The sequence below is a fragment of the Triticum urartu genome, chromosome 2A, assembly GCF_056163025.1.
Source record: "Triticum urartu cultivar PI428250 chromosome 2A, HENAU_Tu73, whole genome shotgun sequence".
Taxonomy (NCBI): Eukaryota; Viridiplantae; Streptophyta; class Magnoliopsida; order Poales; family Poaceae; genus Triticum; species Triticum urartu.
The window spans coordinates 177,151,180-177,175,722 of record NC_141874.1 but is presented as its reverse complement, the minus strand read 5'-3'; the positions used below and the strand labels follow the sequence as shown (position 1 = coordinate 177,175,722).

General features: G+C 46.6%; 2 protein-coding genes and 1 non-coding gene across 5 annotated transcripts; 2 read left to right on the top strand and 1 right to left on the bottom strand.

Moving 5' to 3' along the window:
* Positions 1-542: 542 nt before the first annotated feature.
* On the top strand, positions 543-14,062 carry LOC125536565 (uncharacterized). Of its 2 annotated transcripts, XR_015616002.1 has the most exons (4): positions 543-2,341; positions 13,070-13,456; positions 13,561-13,689; positions 13,776-14,062. It is a non-coding gene; the product is annotated as an uncharacterized LOC125536565 (transcript). The 2 variants fall into 2 exon arrangements; XR_015616001.1 differs by lacking the exon at positions 543-2,341 and having other exon boundaries at positions 4,273-13,456.
* An 857-nt stretch (positions 14,063-14,919) lies between these two features.
* On the bottom strand, positions 14,920-15,894 carry LOC125536566 (copper transporter 4-like). Of its 2 annotated transcripts, none has more exons than XM_048699801.2 (2): positions 15,755-15,894; positions 14,920-15,647 (listed from the first exon to the last, which is right to left on the bottom strand). In XM_048699801.2, the coding sequence occupies exon 2, from the start codon at positions 15,543-15,545 to the stop codon at positions 15,027-15,029; it is 519 nt and encodes a 172-aa protein (XP_048555758.2). In that variant the 5' UTR covers positions 15,546-15,647; positions 15,755-15,894; the 3' UTR covers positions 14,920-15,026. The 2 variants fall into 2 exon arrangements, with proteins under 2 accessions (XP_048555758.2, XP_048555759.2); XM_048699802.2 differs by having other exon boundaries at positions 14,920-15,511; positions 15,755-15,832.
* Positions 15,895-21,215: 5,321 nt separating this feature from the next.
* Positions 21,216-22,747, top strand: LOC147984438 (uncharacterized). The gene is made up of 2 exons (XM_087539754.1): positions 21,216-21,311; positions 22,067-22,747. Exons 1-2 carry the CDS (start codon positions 21,216-21,218, stop codon positions 22,745-22,747), a joined length of 777 nt encoding a protein of 258 aa, XP_087395880.1.
* The last annotated feature ends 1,796 nt before the right edge of the window (positions 22,748-24,543 follow it).

The following is a 24,543-nucleotide window of genomic DNA, read 5'->3' as shown; positions in this document are numbered from 1 at the left end:
TCCAGTCTTTCGGAGATGCTCATAGAGATAGAGTGTGCGTATGTGCGTTCATAGGGGTGAGTGTATGCGCGTGTATATGAGCACTTGTGTCTGTACTGTATTTAAAAAAACTACTTATCCCCCTCATTTAGAATGTTTCACCCTTGCAATTTATTAATATTTTAAACTTGAAATTTGTTCAAACCTTAAAAAAATTATTCATGAATCCAAAAAAGTGCTTACATCTATAAAAATAGATTATGCGCTTAATTTATCGAATAACATTACTTAGTGAAATTTTAAAAAATGCTTGCAGGTAAAAACACAAACAGACCATGCACTTAACTGAATTGAGTAACACCTTTCAGAGGTAGAAAAAACCATTTACTAACGAATGGAGAGAAAAGAAAAAACATGACCATTTTATTTAATGACAACTTGGTATGCCAGAATTCCTTACAAGATTAAAACACCCTTTTCTGGTGTTTTTTCCAGCTTTTATCGGCACTAACAAAAGAATCTATTATTACCAGCTCACCCTCAAACTGACTGGCGCCTTCTCTCTTACGAAAAAAATATAACACTGGCGTGCCGCAGCACCTCTGCTTGCTAGTGACTATAACATTGGGTACCATCTTTCTGATAGTATCTATCCTCTGTTGACGATGTTTGTCAAGACCATCTCCAATTCAAGGGGTAACAGAAAATGCCATGTTTTTCAAAAATAAGAAGGATCTAGAATGGATGTGGAGAGGACATTTGCAGTGCTCCAAACTCGTTTTGCAATTGTTCGCGAACTTGCTAAACTATGAGACTCAAAGACATTGTGGAAGACGATAACAACTTGTGTAATCATTAACAACATGATTGTGGAGGACGTGGGTGAGGGGGTTCGCCATGGCCTGAAATTTCAAGAGATGGGTGATCATATATCCAGCTGCCACCGCAAGATCAGACAACATTTCATTTCAGCAATTTCTTGAAATGCATCATTAGTTGACAACAGAGGAACTCATATACAACTTTAAAATGATGTGGTTGAGCGTCCGTGGGCGTTTCATAAGGTGGCAAGGCAAACAATAGCCACAAGCAGCTGCTGCGCTTGTAGTTCTTTGATACGTGCGCAGCAAGTTAGCTCGGCGGGCCAAACCCAAAGAAGAGCCGAAGCCTGGAAACGAGAATAAGCACTGTAAAGAAAACCCCATGAATGCATTATGCATAAGCATTGGGAACTGGTGCGTCTGTTACAGTAGCAGTTAGACTCCATGGGCCCCACCGGCGTGCAGAGCTGTACCAAAGCCTGCTGTGTATATAAACTGCACCGGGCAACGTCATGCTTTGGGCGCCACATTTCCATTTCTCTGTTGCCGATTCGCACAGGTTCTTTTCCCCTCGTCCCTCCCTTGCTCCACATTTTCCTTCCTTCCCTCCCTCTCCCCATAGCTATATGCACTGAAAAGAAAAGAAAGAAAATAAAAGAAAGATGGGAGAGTAATATCGTCCAGCCACCCTTGGTTGATTTCCCTTCTTCGATCTACACACCTTCTGTCTTTGTATGCTTCCGATCCATGTATTCCGTAGAGCAAATCCATCATGCATGCGTACATGCTTGTGTGTGTGTGTGTGTGTGTGTTCCTCTTGTCTAATTTCTTGAAGAACGGCGCCTCATGTTCTTAGATCCGTTCATCTGTGCATCTTGCTGCTATGTTTTAAGTTGGTTTGTTGTGATTTCTACGGTCTAGTCTAACGTGTACCGTATTTTTTCTGTGGACAACAGCACCGATCCGAGCATATGGCGGCGCCCCGTGAGATCACGCACACCGTTCTCGGCATCATAGGTGGATACACGGAGCTTACTTGGATCTTTACCTTACGAATGCTTAAACGAGCACATAGCTTAGTTTTTCTTTTGATGGAACACAGAGCTTAATTTTGGTGTTTGCGTTGTTGCAGGCGTTCTGACTTCCGCCACCGGATACACGGTACCCTGGTACGCAACTCGTCTTACAACCCTTTTTCTAGATCTGGCCCGGCCCTAGGGCAGGCATCTTGGGCTTTTTCGTGAGTGTATGTATGTAAATCTGCTCAGGCCCTTGGGCCGTTAGTATCCATCCTCGCTCGAAGAGAAAAGTTCCCCTAAAAAAAAGGGGGAAAATATCCTCGCTCCTCTCCCTCCCCTCCCAATGCCTCTGCCTTTGCTCGCCTCCTTTCCCGCCGCTCGAGCACCGTCGATCCGCCGCGGGGTCGCCGCCGTTGATCTTCTTCGGCCAGGTTCAGCCGCTCGCCCCTGACATCAACGGAGAAGCCGTCTTGCCGACCCCGTGCCAACCCGGTGATGTTTGTTTGGTTACTGCAATCGATTGTACGTATAATTTGCAGTTCATTATGAGCGACACACTATTTCAAAAATTAATGAACGAATGCATCTTCGCCGCCGGATCCTTGCTCTGCTCCCAAACTCCTGCCACTTTTCCGTTGCAGTCTGCCTCTTCCCCAAGCTTGACATGTCTGCTGTGTGCAACAAGGCGCCAAGGCCCTCGCCACCTGCTCGATGGGTGATCCGGTCCAGGGTGGTGACGATGAAGGTCCCATGTCTGTGGCCATGGCCCTCTGAAGCACACCAGTGGCCGCACCATCCCCGCCGCGGAGATTGGTTCCTAACCTCCAGCTTGTCATGACGACGCCCACCAGTTGTTTGTTGAAATGCTTCGTCGCCGCCGACTACATGTTGATGCCCGTGTCGATGCCAGAGCTGACACTGGGGTTGAAGCCACAAGGGCAAGTGATCAGGCCAGCACCATGGCCTTCATTCATCGACAAGCATACTGATACAGCTTGCAACGACATTGTCGAGCTGCCGGCAAGCGCCGCCACTGCATCAAGCAGGGAGGTGGTTCCCTATTCGACCTTGCCACCGCTCCCCTTCACACTTGTGGCGTCCCTGATGTTCTGACATGGTAGCGGACATGCAGGCCCCATTGGGCTCCATGAAGCATCTTTTTTCTGTGGTTTAGTATCAAGGGTTGTCACTACCTTGGTACCACCTCCGGTCACGGGTATGCATTCAAGTACCGTTATTTATCCTGAAATTTCTGTGCACCTGCTCATTGTCAGGCGGGGGAATGAGACTCGAATGGCACTATGCTCTCTGAAATTAGATGTTCTTCAGATAGCTTCCTGCTTGGGTACTGTTGGGTCTGGTGCTTGTTTGCGGGAGATGTTGCTGGTTGATATCTATCATGAGAAGGTGTGCCAAGAGGAGCTCAGTTGTTGTCCTCAGCCAAACTCACGTACTACAATCCCTCAACCTCCTGGGCAGGCAAGAAATGATATGTGGCAATGCGTTGCTGAGATATGGGAACAGTACATCATGGCTTAGGATTGGCAATCAGTTTAACTCTATGGATGGCACCATGTTTGTTTGATAAAAAATATTGAGGAAGCTCCAATTTGTACAGAAGATTTCAAAATACACCAAAATGGAATTCAAGGTGTGGGTGATTGTTACATGTACAAGGAGAAACAACCATGCATGGTTGGAGCTTTATTTGTGGCAGTTGTTAGTGCGAATTTTCATGGATTGTTGATTATTACCAAGAACACCTTGGGCTGGTACTTACACCTACTAGGACGTGTGAAGAAGTTAGATACTGCAGGTGAGACTTGTTTGACTAGAGAGTTGGATGTGCTGCACATACATGACTGTATGGGGATGGTTGTGGAGTAGCCTTGGCCTTCATGGAAAATCAGTGGTCATTACAATGGTGGTTTCTTCTTCAGAATGCATTCTCCGTAATATTTTTTGCAACTATAGAAAATGTGCTGCACCTAATGGATTGGTGGTCTGTTATTCCATTTGTACAGCCAGCTCATGCCTTTGATCCCAAGCCTATTTTTCAGACAGAATGTGCAGCAGTAGTGTCTTGGTGGCTTACAACTCAAGAGATGTGCTATTTGTGTCAGACTGCAGTGCTCAGTTACAAGATATGGTGCACACAACCTGATGGGAAGATATCTTCTGTTGCTGAAGCTAGTACTTGTGGCTCACTGAATTGGATCAAGCTAGTGGTGGCGGAGCATCAGTTCTTCACACAAAGCGCCACCTCCCAAACAGCAGATGTCACAGAACAATGGACCATTATATGAGGTGTTGTCTCCGGATGTATGCGGCACAAGGCACATATGGGGTTATGTGGCCATCCCCTCTTTGCCAAATGTGTAATTATCGGTTGTTAGGGTCTTTCCTTGAATGGTCAGTCATGCAAAGAGCTTACATTGGGGGGGGGGGGGGGGGGGGGGGGATCTTGATGCTCCAGATGAGACTGATGTAGTTCGAAGAATGGGAAGGCTGCTGTTGAAATTGGTATTCAGAGCTTGCGCAATACCATTCATCAGCAATCCATTTCCAGATCGCTTCACCAGGTTGGTTGGAGAGGAGAATCACCCGAGTTCTATGCCACAAGTCAATGTATTCGCGCAGAGTTTGCAAGCTGGGGGAGCGGTTTGATCAAGGATATCCACCTGCTATCCTGGAGGCATTGCGGGACGCGCAAATTTCTTTGCCAGCTGTGTTGAAACAGGTTGGGAAACAATAGTTTTGGCGCCATTTCATCCATCCAGCGGGCGTGCCAAAAGAATGTGCCTCTTCCATCACCAATTTGAATCTTTGTGCAGGCTCGGAACAACTCTTCTATGACCTTATCAATCGGGAGGGGAAGCCCGTGCCATGGTTTGTCAGTGTTGTGCACATTCTTCCAAAGCCTCATTCTCAAAGCTCTGCTTTGCAGCTGCATATCTGGTATTCCAAGGCTTCCCAGCTCAAGAGGTCCACAAACCAAAGTCCATTTGACCAAACATTTACCTCCTGAAACTTCGTCCGAGGCCGCCCATAAGAATGCCCTTTTTATTTTATCAATCATTTTATCAAGCCATTTAGGATGAAGGATGGACATCATTTGGTAGGTGGGCATTGCAGATAGCACATTCTTCATCAACGCCAACCTTCCAGCCATTGTGATCAATTTTGCAATTTTATCGGTAAACCTTTGGAAGTCACTTCTTTTCAATCTTCTGTCAGACAGGGGCATTCCCAGGTAAGCACATGGGGACTGAGAGATGGTGCATCCCAGGACAGTGTGAATGGAATTAAGGTTCAGACCCTCACAAGCAATGGAATGATGCCGCTCTTCTTCTTTTTCTCTCGAATACGCACGAGTGTGCGTACTATATATTAAAAAAGGAACGGGGAAGAGCCCCTCCACGTTGGGTGTTACACAATATTACGATAAAGCCCAACTCCACCACAAAATTACCTATACTACTCTCTCATGCTCTCCCACCTAGCCACAACCCTAAAGAGAGCTTCCACATCTCCCTTCAAAAGTCCCGCTTCCTTCCATGCCCGGCCCTCCTTTCGATGGTTTGTAACGAAACTCATAGGGACGGGGTAGCACCGTCAAAGACGATGGCATTCCGGTGTTTCCATAATTCCCACATAACAAGGAGGATGATCGTTCGCATCTCCTTCATGCTCCTGTTTGCGCCGTTCTTCTCCGCACACCAATCCACCAGGTTTGTTCCGCCTGTCGGCACCCATTCCGGCCTGTTTAAAGCCGTACAGACAATAGTCCACACCTTTCTTGCCATGACGCAATTTAAGAGAATATGCCCAATGGTCTCATGCTGGGCGCAGAAGGGGCAAGCGTCGTGGTGATCAAGGCCATGACGGGCCAGCCGGTCCGCCGTCCAACATCTACTCCGTACTGCAAGCCAAGTGAAGAACCGACAACGGAGCGGAGCCCTGGATGACCACGTGAAGATGGCAGCCGGAGACACTTCCCGGCCCCAAAATCTAGCTTGGTAGGCGGATCTACAAGAGTATCTTCCATCCGGCTCCCAGACTCAACTAATCTTATTTGTGGCATCCGGAATCAGATTGACGTGAGTAACCTGCGCCCATAGCTGAAAGTATTCCTGCAGCGCATCCGGAGAAAGCTCCGGGCCGACATCCCGAGCCCAGTCTGTGGTTGACAGGGCCTGGTGGACCGTCCTAGAGCACCTAGCTGCTCGGCTCACTGATGCGTAGACGTGCGGTGCAATCTCCTGCAGCCGGAACCCACCAAGCCACCGGTCCTCCCAGGATAGGGTGCGCATTCCGTTGCCAACGGTGGAGCACATAGCCGCTGCGCAGAGTGCCCTCGCTTGCTCCGGGACTTGGATTTGAAATTCTGCCCATGGCCTGGAGGCATCCGTTTGCTGCAGCCATGGCCATCGCGCTTGCATAGCAATGTTTAGCCAATTTTGGTTCGGAATACCCAATCCACCTGCCCACTTTGGCGTGCATAGTGCGTCCTAAGCGACCATGTAGTGGCCTCCACTAGCTTTGTTCTTAGCGCACCACAAGAAGCCCCTGCAGATTTTGGTCATGGCCGAGATCACTTTCTGCGGGATGTCGAGGGCCATCATCGCGTGCATCGGAATAGCGCAGAGGACGGATTTGACAAGCAGTAGACGACCACTTTTAGGCATGTTTGCTACTCTCCACTTTGGTAGACTCGCAAGGCAGTCTGCGATGCCCATAAGTTGGGCTGCCGTTTGCTTCCGAATTGTGAGGGGTAGGCCAAGGTACTTGCACAGATATGATCCGATCGGACATCCTAGCGTGGCTTCCACCCTCAGCATGGTTTGCTCATCGCACCAAATTGGCAGTGCTTCACTCTTGGAGAGATTGACCCTTAGCCCTGATGCGTGACCGAAGAGATCCAAGATTATAAGGAGGATGCTTGGAGATCTAGCTTGTTAGGCTTGATAAACAACATGATGTCATCCGCAAACATAGAGATGCGCCGCCTGAGGCCGGTCCCCGCAAGCGGCGCCAAAATACCCCTAGATGAAGCCAATTCCACCATTCCGTGCAGGGGCTCCATGACTAGTATGAATAGCATCGGAGATAGTGGGCCTTCCTGGCGTAGTCCACAACAGTTGTAGATGGGCCGTCCCGGCAATCCATTCACCAAAATCCTCGTGGAGGAGCTCCCCAATAATCCGCAAACCCAATCGATCCATCTTGTGCCAAACCCCATCGCGCGTAGGGTTTCCACTAGGAAGGCCCAGTTTACTGTGTGTCAAAAGCTTTTGTGATGTCGAGCTTGAGCATAACAGTGGCCTCGCGCAAAGCGTGTAGTCGGCGAGCCGTGCATTGTACCAACATAAAATTGTCGTGTATCGATCGCCCTTTGTTGAAGGCGCTATGATGATGTCCTACCAGGTTCGGCAACTCAACGGCCACTCTAGTTGCCAAGACTTTGTCGAAGATCTTGATCGCGCCATGCATGAGGCTCACCGGCCGAAAATCTTTGAGTTGAACTGCACCATCAACCTTCGGGAGCAGGGAGATGATGGCCTTGTTGATCGATGGCAGTCCGCGCATGTCGCCCCTGTGGAAAAGCTCGAGCGCCCGCATGATATCGTTCTTGATGATATGCCAACATACAACATAGAATCCCCCAGTGAAGCCGTCCGGGCCCGGCGCCTTGTCCAGCGACATGGCTTTGACCACTTTCCTTACTTCATCCTCCAAGAAAGGCATTTGAGGTGCGACATATCTCTTCGTGGCAGAAAGCTCATTCTGGCCCATAGCTATTCTTGACCCGTGTGTCAAGGAGGTGATCATATTCCTCCTCTGCCGGTGCCGTGCGTGGCTGTGGAAGAAGCCAGTGTTCGCATCTCCCTCACGGAGGAAGAGCAGGCGAGATCTTTGACGCGCAAATGTTCTCTCTAGTGAGCATAGGCCAAGCAACTTCTTCAGCAGCTTCCGTAGCGCATGTTCAGGCTGGGAGAGAGGCCTACTATCCATTGCCTTGTCCAACCGAAGGATCACTTCCATTGCAATGGCTATTTGTAGCTTGATATTGCCAATTCTCCTGTCACTCCACTTATTTAGTGGTTTGGCCGTGGCTCGAAGCTTCGAGTCCAGAATCACGTATCGGTTTCCAGCTGCGGGTACGGGCTCCCACGCCTTGCTGACCACATCCAGAAATCCATCCACTTTAGTCCAGAATGCCTCGAACTTGAACCGTCTACCCATGAGCAAATCCGCGTTGAGGTCAAGGAGCATTGGACAGTGATCCGAGACTGCTGAACCCAAAGCCATGAGATAGCTAGTTGGGTGTAAATCCTCCCAGGAACTTGTGCAGAATGCATGATCGATCTTCTCCAGGGTAGCCGCCGCTCTCTCATTTGACCAAGTGTATCTACGACCATTATGGTACAATTCCTTCAGCTTCAAGAGGTTCAGTTTGGCTCGGAACCGAGCCATCATCATCCTGTTGATTCTGTCGTTTCTTTTGTCCTCCGGGTTCACTAGCAAGTTCAAGTCACCAGCTATCAACCAAGGGCCCGCCTGCTGCTCTCGGACGTCAACCAGCTCCTGCATAAAGTCAATCTTCTGACTATTTGCCTGCGGTCCATATACCCCTGTGATCCACCATTCCGCTCCACTGAGGGGCTTAACAAGGGCCGTGAGGGTGTTGTTCATGTAGTGAGGGTGGGAGAGTGCCACGGCCGAGGCATCCCATGCAAGAAGGATCCCGCCTCTCGTGCCAACCGCCGGCAAGTAAAAGAAATGCTCAAATTTATTACCAAGACAATGGTTGACGATGTCCACCGTTACAGTCTCCGGCTTAGTTTCCTGCAAACACACCACACGTGGATTGGCCGCCATGACCACTTGGGCGATGGCCGATCTATGGGCTGGGCTGTTCAGGCCCCGGACATTCCACACTAGTGTTTTTAGGGGAAGAGCACTCATTTTTGCAGCCTACCGGTGCGTCCACAGCAAGGCACTAGTGCCCGCTCACCACAACATCTCCGTGCTCGAACAGAGGCAGAACCGAAGGTTCCCAACCGAACAACGCTAGGATAGCCCTGATGTGGTTGTCCGTCAGTGGCTGGTTGAACAGCTGGATGTACGCCTGGAGGGCCTCGTCAGAGATGACATCCCCTTCATTAGCTATGCATAGCTTGCGGATCAGAACTCCTTGTTGCTTCGTGGTCTGCGAGCCTCGTCCCACGCCCCTCGCCAGTCGCACACTTCTGCGGGGGTTAGATGTTGGCTCCCTCCTCTTGTGTGGTCGCCTTGTCGCCACCGGTGGTTCTCTGCTTGGCAGCCTTGACAGAATCGGAGAAAGGGCCGTGGAGAGATCTCTATGTAGTACGTCCAGCGGGCTACAGGAGTTGCATGGCGTGCCTGGCTGGGGTGCAGTGCATGCGGGGCAGGTGTCACCCTCGTCATGGCCCGAGAGACTAATCATAATCATGCCCCCTGCACACGGCCCATCGGAGACAGCAGCTCACCAGACCTGATGCCGGCCCCACTCGCCTCCAGATCCACATGGTCCATCTCCCTATCCGCGCCCACCAATGGCATGATTTGGTCCTGGCTGGGTGGCAGGAGGTGTAAGCTGCCAACTGGAGCCGGGTAAGGCTGTCATCCGCCCCATCAGGCAGTGTCAGAACGACGGAGCCCACCCGCATCAAATTCAAGCCATCACCTGTACCTTCGCCGCCCGGCTGATTCCTCACCAATCGGTGGCCATCCATGCCCCAACGTTGTAGTGTTACCGACCCTGGGGATCCACCAACCGAATCCACCGCGGTCCACGCAACGCGACTACTTGCTAGCCCACCACAGGACACAGAACTCTCCCGCGCGCCCAATGCCTGCTCTGCACAAGACTCGAGGGAGGGACCGGTCAGGCAGCTCCACTTTGCCCAACAGCCGTATCGCCCACGTCAGCCAGAGAGATGACGGCAGCAAAGCAGCTGGAAGGAGGGCCCATCTCTAGGGGCGCAGGTGGCTGATCGTCCATCGGCTTCGACTACAACAGGCCTTCCGCCGGCGGCGCTGACCCGGCGAAGGAGGCGACGGAGCCACCGTGGCTCACCCGCCGAGCAGCGTGCTGACGAACCCCGCCACGATCAAGGCTTCCACTGTGCGGGTCGTCCTCCTCAGACGGCGAAGAGGGGGGTGGGGGCGCCATCAGCGGCGGGGTCAATCCTCACCGGCGGTGCGAGCACCGCGATCGATATTGGGTACCACAGAGCCGTTGGCGCATCCGAAGCGCGTCCACCATGACCCAATCGTGGCTCCTCAATGTACAGCCAGCGGTTGGCCGGAATCCTCGCCGGGTCCAGCGTACGCAGCCATACGTGGAACCCAGACATGTCGTAACGACTCGCCGTGCGCTCCCGACCTGCTCCACAAAACCGAGGCCTCGCAGGGCCTCCGCCGCCGCCGCCAAATCCACCGCAAGCCGCGTACCAGTGACGGTGACCACCACTGCGCGCGCCAGGTCGCTCTCCATCCGTCGAAGCTCATCCGAAGACTCCAGGAAGCAGCAGTCGTCTGCATCCACAAGCACCTTCGGGGCGAGGCGGCACGGCGCCACAGCCGGCCGTGCAAACGGGACGGAGAAGTCTGGGCCCCCCACACTGGCCACAGACTCAGAGCGCACTGTCGGGCTCCACGGGCTTAGCACCCTAACCGCGTCGGGGGGAGGGGGCTGCACGGCGGGGGCGGGAGCGACGAACCGGAGCGCGAGGCAGAAACGGGGAACCGGGGAGGGGCCGACGGCATGAGGGGCGGGAAGTCCTCAACTTGGGCCCGAGGCGGGAGGGCGCCACCCCGGCGCAGGGCAGGAGGTGGGCGAGCGTGGCCCTCCAGCGGCGAGTCGCTCCGCCACCTAGTGCATCCACGGGCGATGTGCCCTCGCCACCACAACGAACGCACAATGTCTCATTCTGGCAGTCCCGCGAGATGTGCCTGTCATCCCCGCAATTGTAGCAGCAGCCATGGAGGCAGGCTGGGATGCAGGTCTCGGCGGGCGCGTGGTGGGGAGGGTCGGAGAGGTCCGGCGGCGCGCGCCAGTATGGGGAGGGCGAGCCGCAGGGCTCCGCGGGCGGCGAAAGGCCCTTGTCTGCCAAGCCGACGGGCAAGGTGGTGAGGGGCACCCACCAGGACCGGGCTGGACGATGGGTCCGAAGGCTGTGCCAAGCACATAAGGCACCAGAACCATGGAACGAAGAGGTGGCCGGGGAGGAGGCGGCGGCGACCCCGCGAGGAGGACGAGGAGGACCCCGAGAGAAAAACCTGTGATGCTATGAGGGACGGCGGGAGGGTGGACGCCGGCACCAGAGTGGTGGCCGCCGGGGCCGGGGCGGCCGACCGGCGCTCAGGGGCGTTGGTCTCGCTAAAAAAGTATTCACGGATGATGATGATAAAGAAAGGGGTTTGGAGAATTAATTGCCTTTTAGAGCTGATGCTGCTCTTCTGAAAGTTGGTGCGAAATCCAGTTGCATTTCCGAACAGCGATAGGATCTCAGCTACTGCGGTCGCCTCATTTCCCAACGGGCATATGAAAACGATAACATCGTCAGCATAGAGAGATGTCCTATATCGAATGGGTATGCTTCCCAGGGGAGATAAAATGCCAGCCTTGCTCGCCTTGTCAAGCATCCTGCAAGGCAATCAATGACCAACACAAATAACAAGGGGAAGAGGGGGTCCCCCTGCCTCAGCCCTCTGCGATGATCAATTTTCTCTGCCAATTCTAATTAACCAATGCCCTTGTTGAGGCCGTGGAAAGGAACATAAATATCCAGCACCTCCACTTCTCGCCAAAGCCTCAAAAAAAATAAAAAATCCCACGCAACAGTGTCAAATGCTTTTGAGATGTCCAGCTTGATCAACAAAGAAGGTGTCTTATGCTGCCTCAGGGATATTGTCATTGCCTGCACGTACATGAAGTTGTCATGGATTGACCTCTGATAAAAGCATTTTGGCATGGGGCAATAAGAGTGTGCATCTTTGGTTGCAGTCTTGTGGGCTCATGTCTAGAATCTTTGCGACAAGCTTTGCAAAAAAATGGATCATGCTTATCAGCCTGAACTCGTTTGGTTGCGCTACCCGTGAGTGTTTTGGCAGGAGAACTAGGGTAGCAGTGTTCAGAAGATGCAACGAATGGGAATTGAGCGTCTGGAGCTTTTGCATTGTCAACATAACCTCGTTCTTGACAGTAGTCCAACAGTGCCTAAAGAACAGTCCCGTAAAACCATCCGGACCCGATGTTTTCTCTGGGTGGATATCAAAGACTGCCTTCTTCACCTCCTCTTCTGTGAAGTCCCTTTCTAGATCAGAGTGATCGCAGAATTCCATTCCAAGCTGGGCAAGATTGAGTCCAGCGGTTGGAGGTTGGTAAGCACAGAGAATGCTATTAAAATGGTCCCAAAAATATCCTCCTTCTGCTGCTGGTCCACCACCGTGACATCCCCAACCTGCAGGGACTGAATCATATTCTTTCTAGATCGCGTTGTTGCCTTCATACGGAGAATTTTTGTGTTTCTATCTCCCTCCTTTAGCCGAAGGAAACGCGACTTCTGCCTCCATATTGCTCTGTCAAGATCCGCCAAACCTAGACATTGCATCTTATTGCTCTTGCTATTGAATGGATTAGGTTCTGACCTGCACTTGCATTTGACCTTGGTCACATAGAAGCCAGTGGGCCAAGTCATGACATGGGCTTGGAGCAGCCGTTGAGCATTATAAAAGAAGCAGTAGCAAAGGAGAATGGGAGCGCAGATTGAAACGTCTTGAAGCCTCTCATCCTCTTGCTTCTGTTTCTCACCTTCCCCTACCTGTATCTCACCCTTGTTGCTGATTCTCACCTCAAATCCCTTCTCTTGTATCCGAAATCGGCACTGATCTGATTGCTCATCCCATGTATGTGTTTGGGTCGTGACATCCTGCTAACGGATTTACCAAGGAAAGGGATTCTGGCTGAAAGAGATGCGGGTGTGGGAGATCTTCTCTCTAGTCGCATCTTCTCTGTCTCTCTCTCTCTGTATGTGATTTTTTGACAGTACTGTGCAATTTTCACTCCAATGTACTTGAGCTTTTCAAAGTTGAACTGTTTTTCACTTTTTCTGAAAGATCTTAATCCTTAACTGCTATCTACATTGTTCCGTTGCCCTAGTTAGTTGTTGTGAATATGCCAGGGCTTATGTTGTTGAATTTGAGTGATTTTGTCTTCAGTGCAATACAAGCATACACACAGATTTAATTTGACGTGTGTTCACGACTATGGCGGACTTGAAGAGAAATGAGCACGTTGGAGAGCGCTCTGTGTTTCCTTACCTGACCGCTCTAGTCAACTGCGCCCTTTGGCTTTGCTACGGCATCTCACCAATGGGTAGCAGTCTCATAATTGTGATCAATGTGTTCGGGGCTGCATGGGAGATCTATTACATTTACACATTCCTGTACTTCTGTGAGGAAGATCAACGTTCGTGGGGATTCATTTATGCGTGGTTCGGAATCCTTATTGTTTTTCTAGCAGATATGGCAAAATACAAGTTATTCTTCAGCTGGGCCTGCGCCCTGTGTGGCAGTTTGGTATCGGTTTCCCCTCTGTTCAACTTGGTACGTACACCAATACCATCTTGAATTCCCCTCTTTTGTCACAAATTACTTCCTCTGCATGCGAATGTTGTCACATTGCTCTACATGCTAATGTTTTGCTCTAGGGGACTGTGCGTCGGCAGAAGAGCATGGACTCGATGCCACCATTGCTTCAAGTGGTGTTGTCTTTGGCGAACACAACGCTCTGGGCTGGATACGCCTACATGGCTGAAAAATGCGACAATTTCATCTTTGTAAGTATGAAGTAGTGTGTTTCCTGTTCCAAACCATGACCAACTGTCTAACTGTAGTTCTCCACATCTCATCGGCCTCAATGCAGTACCCAAGCTTGGTAGGATTCTCCTGCGCTGTTATCCAGTTGGTTCTTCACATCGCCTTGAGGCAGCACGGTGACTCTGAGTTGGACGAGGTGCTTGTGTAGGTGGCGCGGCATCCGGGATGACACATGAATGTGAAGAACTGCAGCAGGATATTTAACTCATCATCTATCCTTTTGTTATATATCTATATGGCATTGTTGGCATGTTATGAAGTGTCTGCATGAAGAACATAGACATGCAAATTGGAGCAGCTCGTGCGATATCTAAACAGGATGTCACTTATTTTTGCCTTCTGATGATTACACCGTGAATTTGAGTCAGTCTGGTTAAACTGACGGGAGTTGTAGTTAGCTGTAGAAGTAGCTGAGTGCCCCTCCTCTTTCTGGCCTTGTGCCTACATTTATTGTTCTCCAACTCCGGTAAAAGAGTTTCTTTTGGCCTTGTGCTCTAGCTGTCAACCGTGTTAAATCAGCGAATTTGTAACAGTGCTTATTATATTATACGTCATGTGGAAAATTTGATGAATTCTGAAAAGCAGCGACAAAATCCATCTACAGAAGCATAGGAACTCCACAAAACTATGATACAGTGTGCAACTATAGATGTAACTCGCACTGGAGCAATATTCAACATATTGTACGACCTGGTGCCTGCTTATCAAGAATAGAATCTGGTGCCCAATTAGAAACAGAAGAGCATCTACAACCATAGGTAGCTAATCCGAGACATAATATCTGCAGACGCGCCCGCGGACAACGGGCATCAAATCTTGTTATTTGCAACCACAGCTCCTATTTTCAAGACATTTGTGTCGATCATTTTGGCCAAACATAGTTTTGTGCACACGAATACAAATTGTTTGCACTTAATAATACAAATTTTAAACATAGTTCAAACATAGATATTGATCTCGCGGTTGTCGGTGCATCTCCGGAAGCTTTCTGCCTCTTGTTCCGGGAGGCGGATCAGAACACCGGACTTTTCGAAATCATGTGTGTGCGTTGACTCTTCACCCTCATCCTTGTCAATCATGAGGGAGAGACCTCCATGTGGGGTCTAATTCGTTTGAAAAATTAAATTTGAGAATTCCGTCAGGTTGTGTTTTTTATAAAGTTATGTCGAACCAAGGAGGAGGAGGAGTACTAGTATAATCTTGTAATTTTCTAGAATGTACTCCGTACATATACTTCTCATATTCAGTATCCATCCGGGTCTTAATAAAACAATTTCCAGCATCTAATCATGTCAGCTTAAGGTTTGGGCTCAGCCTCCGAGGGAACGAGAGCACCGTTCTGTGGCGCGTCACCCGGAGTCGCTTGGCGGAACACGGCGCTCCGCGCGAGGAGGAACCCGATCGCGTGTCCGGCGACGGCAGCGAGGAGGACGCCGACGTTGAACGACATGACAGCCAGCATCACCAGGTAGGCCAGCGCCATCTTCACCGCGTGGAGCCCCGTGAGCGCCAGCACCACGGCCGGCCGGCGGCTGGAGACCCCCCTCGACGCCGCGGAGAGGGCCTCCACGAGCGCGGCGAGCGTGAGGACGATGAAGAGGCAGAGGACGTACATACCTGCGCCGGCACGGTCTCCGGGCCAGTCGCGGAAGAGTACCTGCGCTCGGTGCCCCCAGAAGAAGGCCGCGTGCATCACTGGCATCGTCCCCATCCCAGCCATGTCGGCTGCCGGCGGCGGACCCATCGGTCCCATCGGCCCCATCGGCCCCATCGGAGGCATGCCTGCGGGCGGCGGTGGCGGCATCGGCATGGCCATTTTCCGGTGAGTTGAGCAGAAATGTCGGGTCGACGAGTTGGTGGGCAGTATAATTAAAAAGAACTCGCCCAGTGACTCTTGTCTATTGGAAAGCGAGGAATTCTACCAGAGAATGGAAAGACATAATAAAGGCATACATATCTATCTAACAAGAAAGAAAATAGGAACAAGAACAAGGAAGAGATGATAGCGATAGGGGCATTAGATACCGTGAGCTTTGGGATAGCAGATAGAGGATGTCTTCCTGGTTGCTGCCGGTGTAGCTGTCTCTTCCAAACAAGGCTGCTGCTCCGATTCTTCCTATAACCAGCCTTTATATTGACCTACGGACTGTGAGTCTTATCTTCTCGCAAAAAACAAAAGGACTACGAGTATTATCGAACTGGTGCCATGTATTTCAATAGTTCCAACTTTCCATAAAAAAAAGAGTTCCAACTAAAAAACAATTATTAGGATGGATTTCCAAGTTTGAGCGCTAGATTTCAATTGGCACTAAAAGCTACTTTTCAGACATGGTATTACTACTAAAAGGGTTGCGCACGTTTTGCCGCGCCGTTGGCGTTGTTGGATTTCTTAAAAAAACACTATATTTCAAAATATAAGGTGTATTACTTTTCTAAAAAGACAAACCTTCTAAGTTTGATCAAATTTATAGATAAATTTATCAAAATCCATAATATCGAATCAATATTTTTAAATTCGTCATGAAATGAATTTTCATAGTCATTTTGTTTAATATTATGGATGTCGATAGTTTTGCTCTGAACTTGACCAAAGTTAAAGAAATTTGACTTTCTGAAAAACTAATACCCCTTATATTTTGGAATTGGTTGAATATTTAGTTTGGTGGGCGGGGAAGTAATAGAACATGTTTCTTTTATAATGCATTGATTTGGTGCACCTTTCGTGGTGTGATTCTATGTTATCCGCTAACCAACCTATATTTATGTGAAGAAATTTTTGGACCGGTAGTTGCATATACCATATTGGTGCTACAATATCACATGGCGACGCTTCTTTTTTCTAGGTGCTGGGAGGGTGCTCGGGATTGATATGTTTTTATAGGCTGGTTGTCGCTCGTTGATTTGAAAAATCATTGGCCCGGTCAAAATCGTAAACCAAATGCAAAATTAAATATCTCAATTGAATGAAAGAGTTTCAAAATTAGAGAACATAATGAATTAAAAAAATTGAATGGGAGAGCTCGAGAAATTGTTGACCCGGTCAAAATCGGATGTCATGATTTTAAATTGAATACATCAATTAAATGTGAGCGTTAAAAATCAGGAAGCATAGTGTATATTATAAAATAATTGAATGAGAGAGCTTGAAGAAATTGTTGAGCCGGTCAAAATCGGATGACCCAATTATAATTGGAGACCTCAATTGAATATGGACTCTTTAAAACTAGGGAGATTAGGATTATAGAAAATTAATTGTGAGCCTTAAAAATTAGGAAGCATAGTGTATAGTATAAAATATTTGAATGAGAGAGCTTGAAGAAATTGTTGATCCGGTCAAAGTCGGATGACCCAATTATAATTGGAGATATCAATTGAATGTGGGCTCTTTAAAACTAGAGAGCTTAGTGTTATAGAGGATTATCGTAGAAATTTTTGGACATGGTATTTTATCACTAGTTGTATTTTGAACCATGTGTATTCAAATATTATACTTTAGACTATGGAAATGATAACATTCTCTCAGCAATTGTGTTGGTTGTCGTTTGATATCCTGGCACGAATCACAACGCAAGGCTGCTGTTACGTCGGTTCTCAGAATCGATTGCTATAACCAGCTTCTTGTCGAACATCCCCTCCTTTATTCTCCCCACACAAAAATTATGGCAAAGGCGCGTGAGTGGTGGCTCAATCCGGTGACCTCCTGAATGAAGGAGGGGCGGGCTAAGATGTTTTGAATCCGATTTTCATTTTGAAATTCTCGGTTGAATTATTTTTCAAAAGTTTTCCATGTTTTGAAAGATCCAGAATTCCTAATTTTTGTCATGTGCCCACGACACAATCCAAAAAGCTGCCATGTTTTTTGGAGAACAATTTTCAAAACTTTTCATATGCATTTTTTAATTTTTTGGCATGTGCCCATTAAAAAATCTCAAAGTTTTCATGTTTTTAGAGGAGAAATTTACAACATTTTCTTTGTGCATTTTTATTATAGGTAGCATGGCAATTCATGATTTAGATGTTGGGCATTTTTTAAATTAGTCCATGATAATTTTAATTATTTAGACCATGGGCAATTTTTGTAGATTGCGTGGCAATTTCATTCTATTTAGACCGTGCCAATTTTTTCAGTTAGACCATGGCAATTTTTCTCATTTACACCTTGTCAATTTAATTAATTATGCAATCGTAATTTGTTATTTACATCATGATAATTTTATTAATTAGACCTTGGAAAATTTATTAATTAGACAATGGCAATTATTTCAGTTGGACCATGGCAATTTTTCTCATTTACACCATGTTAATTTAATTAATTATACAATGGTAATTTATTATTTACATCATGATAATTTTATTAATTAGACCTCGGAAAATTTATTAATTAGACAATGGCAATTATTTAGAACTTTACACCATGATAATTTTGCTAATTAGACTCTTCACAATTTTCCGTGCCTTATACAATTTTTCATCATCTTTGGACCATGATAATATTATTGGACTTATCTAGATAAAACATTTTTCCTATTGAAGTTGCCATCGAATCAATTATGTTTTTTTGCACGTTAGAGCATGGCAATTTTAGTTTTTGTAGATACCATGGCATATTTTGCTTTCAAATATACCATGGTTAAATTTTAAATTAGAGGATGGAAGTTTTATAAAGTTTTAGCATGGCAATTGTAAATTTTTGTTTGTCTGCCTTTTATGCGTTGTTTTTTTTGTATTTTTATAGCATTTTAAAAATAATGAGGTAAGTGGGCCACCTCATTTTTTCCTTGGTGCTTCATAAGTCAGCTTAGGGTTCACGTGAACAATCGCTATAGCGAACGCTAAAAAGGGAACATGGTGTTCACTCGCGGACAAACGACATTTGTTGTGGTCCTTAGACTATTATGTCCACCGATATTTTCGCACTTTGGGCCAAGCCAAGTAGATTTGCATGAACTGAAACAGGCATCCATTCTAGCATCATCTGTCAATTAGACAAGTTGTGCCCTACTTGATGCCAGATTGTAGAAGTACTTGTTTGATAAGTCAAGTTGTGCTTCATTAGTGCAAAGTGTTAAGGAGCGTTAGGTTGCAACTCTTATTCTCTTCGTCTAGACCACACAAGTCCAGTTCATAAAGTTCATTGGTCTCTATACTCCTATACTTCTAAGATTCTGGTGAACCAGACAACTACCTTCGGATAAGCTTGCTTAGATGCAACTCCTAGCAGCATTCCCTCCTATCTATGGGTCTCATGTAAAACGAAAGGGTAATAATCTTGATGGGCTGTCAGGCACATCAAATATGTAGTGTATTTCTCTTAAATTTTTGGTTTCATAGGCAAGGAACAAAGTTCACATCTACGGGACATCAGAGCACCTCCAGCAGAGCAACAAAAAACTTCCCTGATAGAGCTCTTCCAATAAATTTATTGGGGTTCATAGCTATGGTGCTATAGCGAGTAAATTGCAAAAACCCACCCATTTGTGGACCCTAAATCAAAAAAACCACCACATTACCTTTTTTCCTTTTTGAAAAAAATCCATCACAATCTTGTTTACAATTTGCAAAAAGCATTGATCGATCAATTATAGTCATTTGACACAAAATTTGACAGTTGGGTTCCATTGTCAGGTACCACATGGCCGGGATAGAGACAATTCCCATCATGTAGGTACTAAAGGCACTAACTAAATAGGTTTGATCGGCCAAAATCGTACCCATCGTTGTGCCACAGTGCGCCCGCACGCTAGTCGGACACTGGTAGGCCTGCCTCGCAGTGCAGTCGCCAAGCGCTGCCAGGCCGCGTCATCGTCGTCGCCTCCCTTCCTCTCAGGCTGCCGCCACCACCTACTCTTGGTCGAGCCGCCTGGTTCCATGGAGCTCTGACTAGCCCAGCCCACCGCCAACCCAACCTATGACAGCATCGCTGAAAGGATCAGTATGGTCGAGTAGAGGGGAGGGGGTGAAAAGGCGAGTAACAATTTTTAATCTTTTTTTCAATTTTAGAGGATACAACAAGAATATAGTTTACTTAGATATGCAGGTAGATGAACAACCAATATGCCAAGCTCTCAACTAACAACAAGCTAGGAAGATAAACACTAAAGCAAGCTTGCAACTAGTGAGTAAAGGAAAGAAGTAACCACAATTTCATCTCAAGATAAACACTAAAGCAGTTTGCAGACACTAAAGCAAGCTCTCAACGAGTAGTAGTGAAATCAACAGTAGTAGTGTTGATCACACTTGATGGCACAATAGTACTCTTGATATGAAATTGTTCTATGCCTTGATAAAAGTTCAAATAGATACAAATAATAGTGTCCGCACACCACCAACACACTCATGCACTCACACATGGATGGATACCACCATTATCCTAACCATTTAACTACTGGTTCGTTTCAATAACATATTTTTATTTTTCAATAACATATTGTTCTGTTTGATAGTATGATGCATGTTAACGAATTGTCAAAAAAATGTGTATTAGTTGAGACGACATAGTTCTCGGTTATTTTAGGTCCATGGATAGCATCTTATTGGCAACGTACAGGCGTTCTACTAGTAATACACAATAACTTAGGCCTTGTTTGGTACTAGGGTTTTTGAGGGGATTGGGGGGGGGGGGATAATCCCCACAGGGATTGGGTGAAACCCCAACCTTCACCCAATCCCTTCAAATCCCCATTTATCCCCAATCCAATAGGTAGGGGTAGTGTATTGGGTACTGAGAAACATGCACTAGAGTTTGGGGATTTGTGGGGAAATATGGGGATGAAACATGTCAAATACACTAGAACCAAATGGTGTTTTGGGATATGTGGGGATTTAGGGGTTTGACTAGAGTAAATTGTACATAAGTACCACAATTGGGGCATTGGAAGCAGATTGGTACCAAGATTAGTAATTTTTATGTGTTAGTACCAACTTTGGGGCGAGGTGTTGCAAAATAGGCTAAAACGCTGGTTTATACGTATTGATAGTGAATCTGATCGGTTGGGCCCGCCCTCAAGTGCCACGCTAGCAAAGTGAGCGCGTGCCCGCGCGCTGACTCGAACGAGGCTGGGTCGCACCGTTTAGGCACGGCTGGTGCGGCCCGAGCCAGTTGCCGCTCATTCCCCTCTTTGCTCTGCCTTCTTCTTCCTGCTCTCTCCCTCGCCGTCGCCTGCGGCCGCCCCCGCCGGCCGCCCCACCATGCCTCCGCGGCCATGGTTTTGGAGGACGAGAGCAGCGATGACAACTCAAGCCTCCCGTACATGTATCCGAAACCTCCATCGATGGGCTCAACCAGGTCAGTTACTCCATTGGATCTAGGGTTAGGGTTAGGTTTAGAAAATTTGGGAATCTTTCTATGTAGGTGGTCTTTGGTGTGAGGATTTCGTTTGATTTGCTTCGTCCTCGTCCTCTGCACATGATGGTAACTTTGATTTTGCTTCGGTAGGTGCCTTTCTCACTTGAGGACCCGGATTACAAGGGCCTTGAGCTAGATCTGATGTCGTTCTATGACAAGCATGAGAAGCCATCAGAGAGGCTTGTTGCATTTGAAGGAACATACACTGGGAGAAGGTTCTTAGCATGTGTAGAGCTGGTATTTTTCTTGCCTTATTGATTATGCACAGGATGTGTTCATTGAAAGTGGCAGAGTCTTGTTTGCTAAGTGTGATTCAGTTATGTCTATGGTAAATTTGTTAGTCATGTATGCCCTACTGTAGTGCTCATTGTAGGAATGCTCAATATTAAGTTTAGTGGAGTCCAATTTTGCTAAATATATGCTCCTGTTGTGTGCATATGCTATTTCTTTATACTTGTTTCCAAATGCAGTGTTGCTTAGTACTCACATTAGCCCCTCCATTAGCTGATGTGTTACTCCCAATAAGTAATTGTTTCTTACTACTGACGGTAGGTACTCTCATTAGCTAGTTTGTTGCTACATGCTAATGTAGTGTATTTAGCTAGGCTAATGTAGTCTGGTTTGATAACCTTGATTCAGTGATGTCTATGTTCCAATTGTTAGTGATATATGGCAAAGTAGTTCAATGGCAGTGCACATTGTAGGATTCCATTGTATTAATGGTCAATTCTAAGTTGGTCATTCTGCTAAATATATGCTCCTGTTGCTTAGCACATGCTAAGTTGAATGGAGTGTTACTCAACTAAATATATACTGATCACCCATTGTAGGATTACATTAAGTTATCTTACAATGTGCTCCTGTTGCTTAGCACATGGTTGTGCAAATTCAGTGTTGGTCAGTACCAACATTAGCTACTGCCATGAACTAACTGTTGCTTACTACTCATAGTAGCTGTATTGTACTAAATTTTGCCCTTGTTATTTTTCCAGGAAGGTCATAATCGTGGGTTTGTTCAGTGGGTTGATGAGCAGTGCCCCCCAACAATGGAGAATGCATTGTTGAAGCTTTGGTCAATGGTTGAAGAGAGCAAGTCTGCTAGGGTGAATGATAATCTTGAAAGTGCTTTAACTATTCACCATTTGACAGAAGAAAATAACAAGCTGGATGCAGACTATGACAAGTTAGTGAAAGATGTGCATCAACTTGTGGATATGCAGGAGGATAGGGTTGTGGATTTCAGTTATCTGCAGTCCAACATCACATATCTGCACCAATGCAGAGTTGAATTGGTGGCTGGTATGAAGGCAGAAATGGCAAATAAAGATGCAGTTACAGAGAAGCTTAATCAGAAGTATGAACTCCTGTGCAACCTGACAAGTGCTCAAGCAACTGTCATTCAGAACTTAAAGTTAAAGAATATGAAAGAGAAGGAATTGCTGAGTGAGGCTAGGATGAATTTGGAGTTGAAGAATGCAGAGTTCACAAAGTTTGAGGAGAAGCTCACCCAAGAGAAGCTAGAGTTGAAGCTTCAGGTTGCTGATCTGCTGAAGGGAAAGGAAAAGCATAATGAAGAGAAGTACATGCTAGAGATTAAGATTATTGAGCTCATGAAGGCAGAGGAGAAGCTCAAGGAGAAGATCAAGGGGATCCAGGCCATCTTACAGAACTGAACAAGATGAAGTGAGATTAGTGGGCATTGCAGACCTTTTGGGAAGGATGACTGTGTAATGACCTAGTAACTTAGAATTGTGGTTGTGTAATGTATGGTTCTAGTAATTGTGAACTCTGGATATTTATGTACCTAGTAGTTATGATATTCATCCTTTTGTGAGAAAATGATGGATTGTGCATTTGAACTCCACTATGTATTGTGAACAATGATTGTGTATGCCTATAACGTGTTGAACTCCAGTAAGTATTATTTGCCTTGAATGTTAGACTGAAAATAATGATATACCAAGCATTGGAAGATGCTTATGTTATAGTGATGCTTAAATGCATTTGCAAAAGGAATAGTAACTCACTATAGGAATCAGGCACTTGCCGTCTGCCATGGCTGACGACAAAGGCATGCCTGGTGGACGGCAAAGGCCTTTGCCGTCAGTCAGCAGACGACACGACGTCCGGCTGAACGAACTACGACAAAGGGCACTTTGCCGTCTGCTGGCAGACGACAAAGATGCAAATGCCTTTACCGCCAGCCAGCTGACGGCAAAGGGCATGGACGACACAGGTTAGGCTTAGGTCCGTTAAGGGGTTAACGACGTGCTTTTCCGTCTGCTGGTAGACAGCAAAGAACTTTGCATCTTTGCCGTCTGCCAGCAGATGACAAAGTGGCCAAATAGGCCAGCCTAGGTGCCCCCCAGGTAGTTGCCACATGGCTTTCTAAGCCGTCTGCTGGCAGACGACAAAGAATGCAAAGTTATTTGCCATCTGCCAGCAGATGGCAAAGTGCCTGTATTGCCCCTGTTTTTTTCCTTAAATTCAATCAATTTCATATATATATATATACATATATATACACACATTTGAAAATACTTTCAACAAGCATACATATCCCTGCCATATGGATATGATCATCCAACACATATACATAACAACTCAAAAGTCCATATCCAACATATATATAGCCAACATATATCCAACAACAAGCATACAATGGTTTCATCCAAACATACATATATAGGTAGGAAGTTTCACATTGTTCATCCTACAAAATCAAAACAAAAAGGAAGGACAAGGACAAGAGTAGACTCCATCAATGCAAGCTTCCGTGATCTAAGCAAATTTGCAAATTGGGAAAGAAGAAGAAGACTAGAAGAAGAAGTAGTAGAAGAAGAATTTTTCTTCTCTTTCTTTTTCTCCTCTTCTTTATCTTCTTCTAACTAAGGTAACCTAGGTAATTATGCCATTTTTAGCTAAGCTAGGTAAAAATGCTAAGTGTAGGTCATTTTAGAGCTAAGCTAGGTAAATATGTCATTTTGAAGCTTAGTAAGGTTATTATGTAACTTTCGAGGAAAATAAGCTAAGTATATGTCATTTTGGAGGTAACCAAGATTATTATGCCATTTTGACCTAAGTATGCTAACTATGTCATAAATGAACTAAAGAAGCTAAGTATAGGTCATTTTTTCCTAACCTAGGTAGTTATGCCATTTTTGAGCTAACTAAGCATATTTATTCATTTTGGAGGACAAAATGGTAAGTGTAGGTCATTTTAGAGTTATCCTAGTTAAAATCGGTCATTTTGGAGCTAGGTAAGGTTATTTTGTCATTTTGGAGGAAAATAAACTAATGATATGACAGGTTGGAGCTAAACCAAGGTTATTATGCCATTTTTACTTAAGTATGCTAAGTATGTCATAAATGAACTAAAGAAGCTAAGTATAGGTCATTTTTGAGCTAACCTCGATAGTTATGCCATTTTTGAGCTAACTAAGCATATTTATTCATTTTGGAGGATGAA

Bases quoted from the DNA above. Each gene is read 5' to 3' on its own strand.
- LOC125536566 (XM_048699801.2), bottom strand. From the start codon at position 15,545: ATGGCCATGCCGATGCCGCCACCGCCGCCCGCAGGCATGCCTCCGATG.
- LOC147984438 (XM_087539754.1), top strand. From the start codon at position 21,216: ATGTCGTTCTATGACAAGCATGAGAAGCCATCAGAGAGGCTTGTTGCA. The intron at 21,312-22,066 runs GTATTTTTCTTG...TTATTTTTCCAG, and splicing joins TCTTAGCATGTGTAGAGCTG to GAAGGTCATAATCGTGGGTT.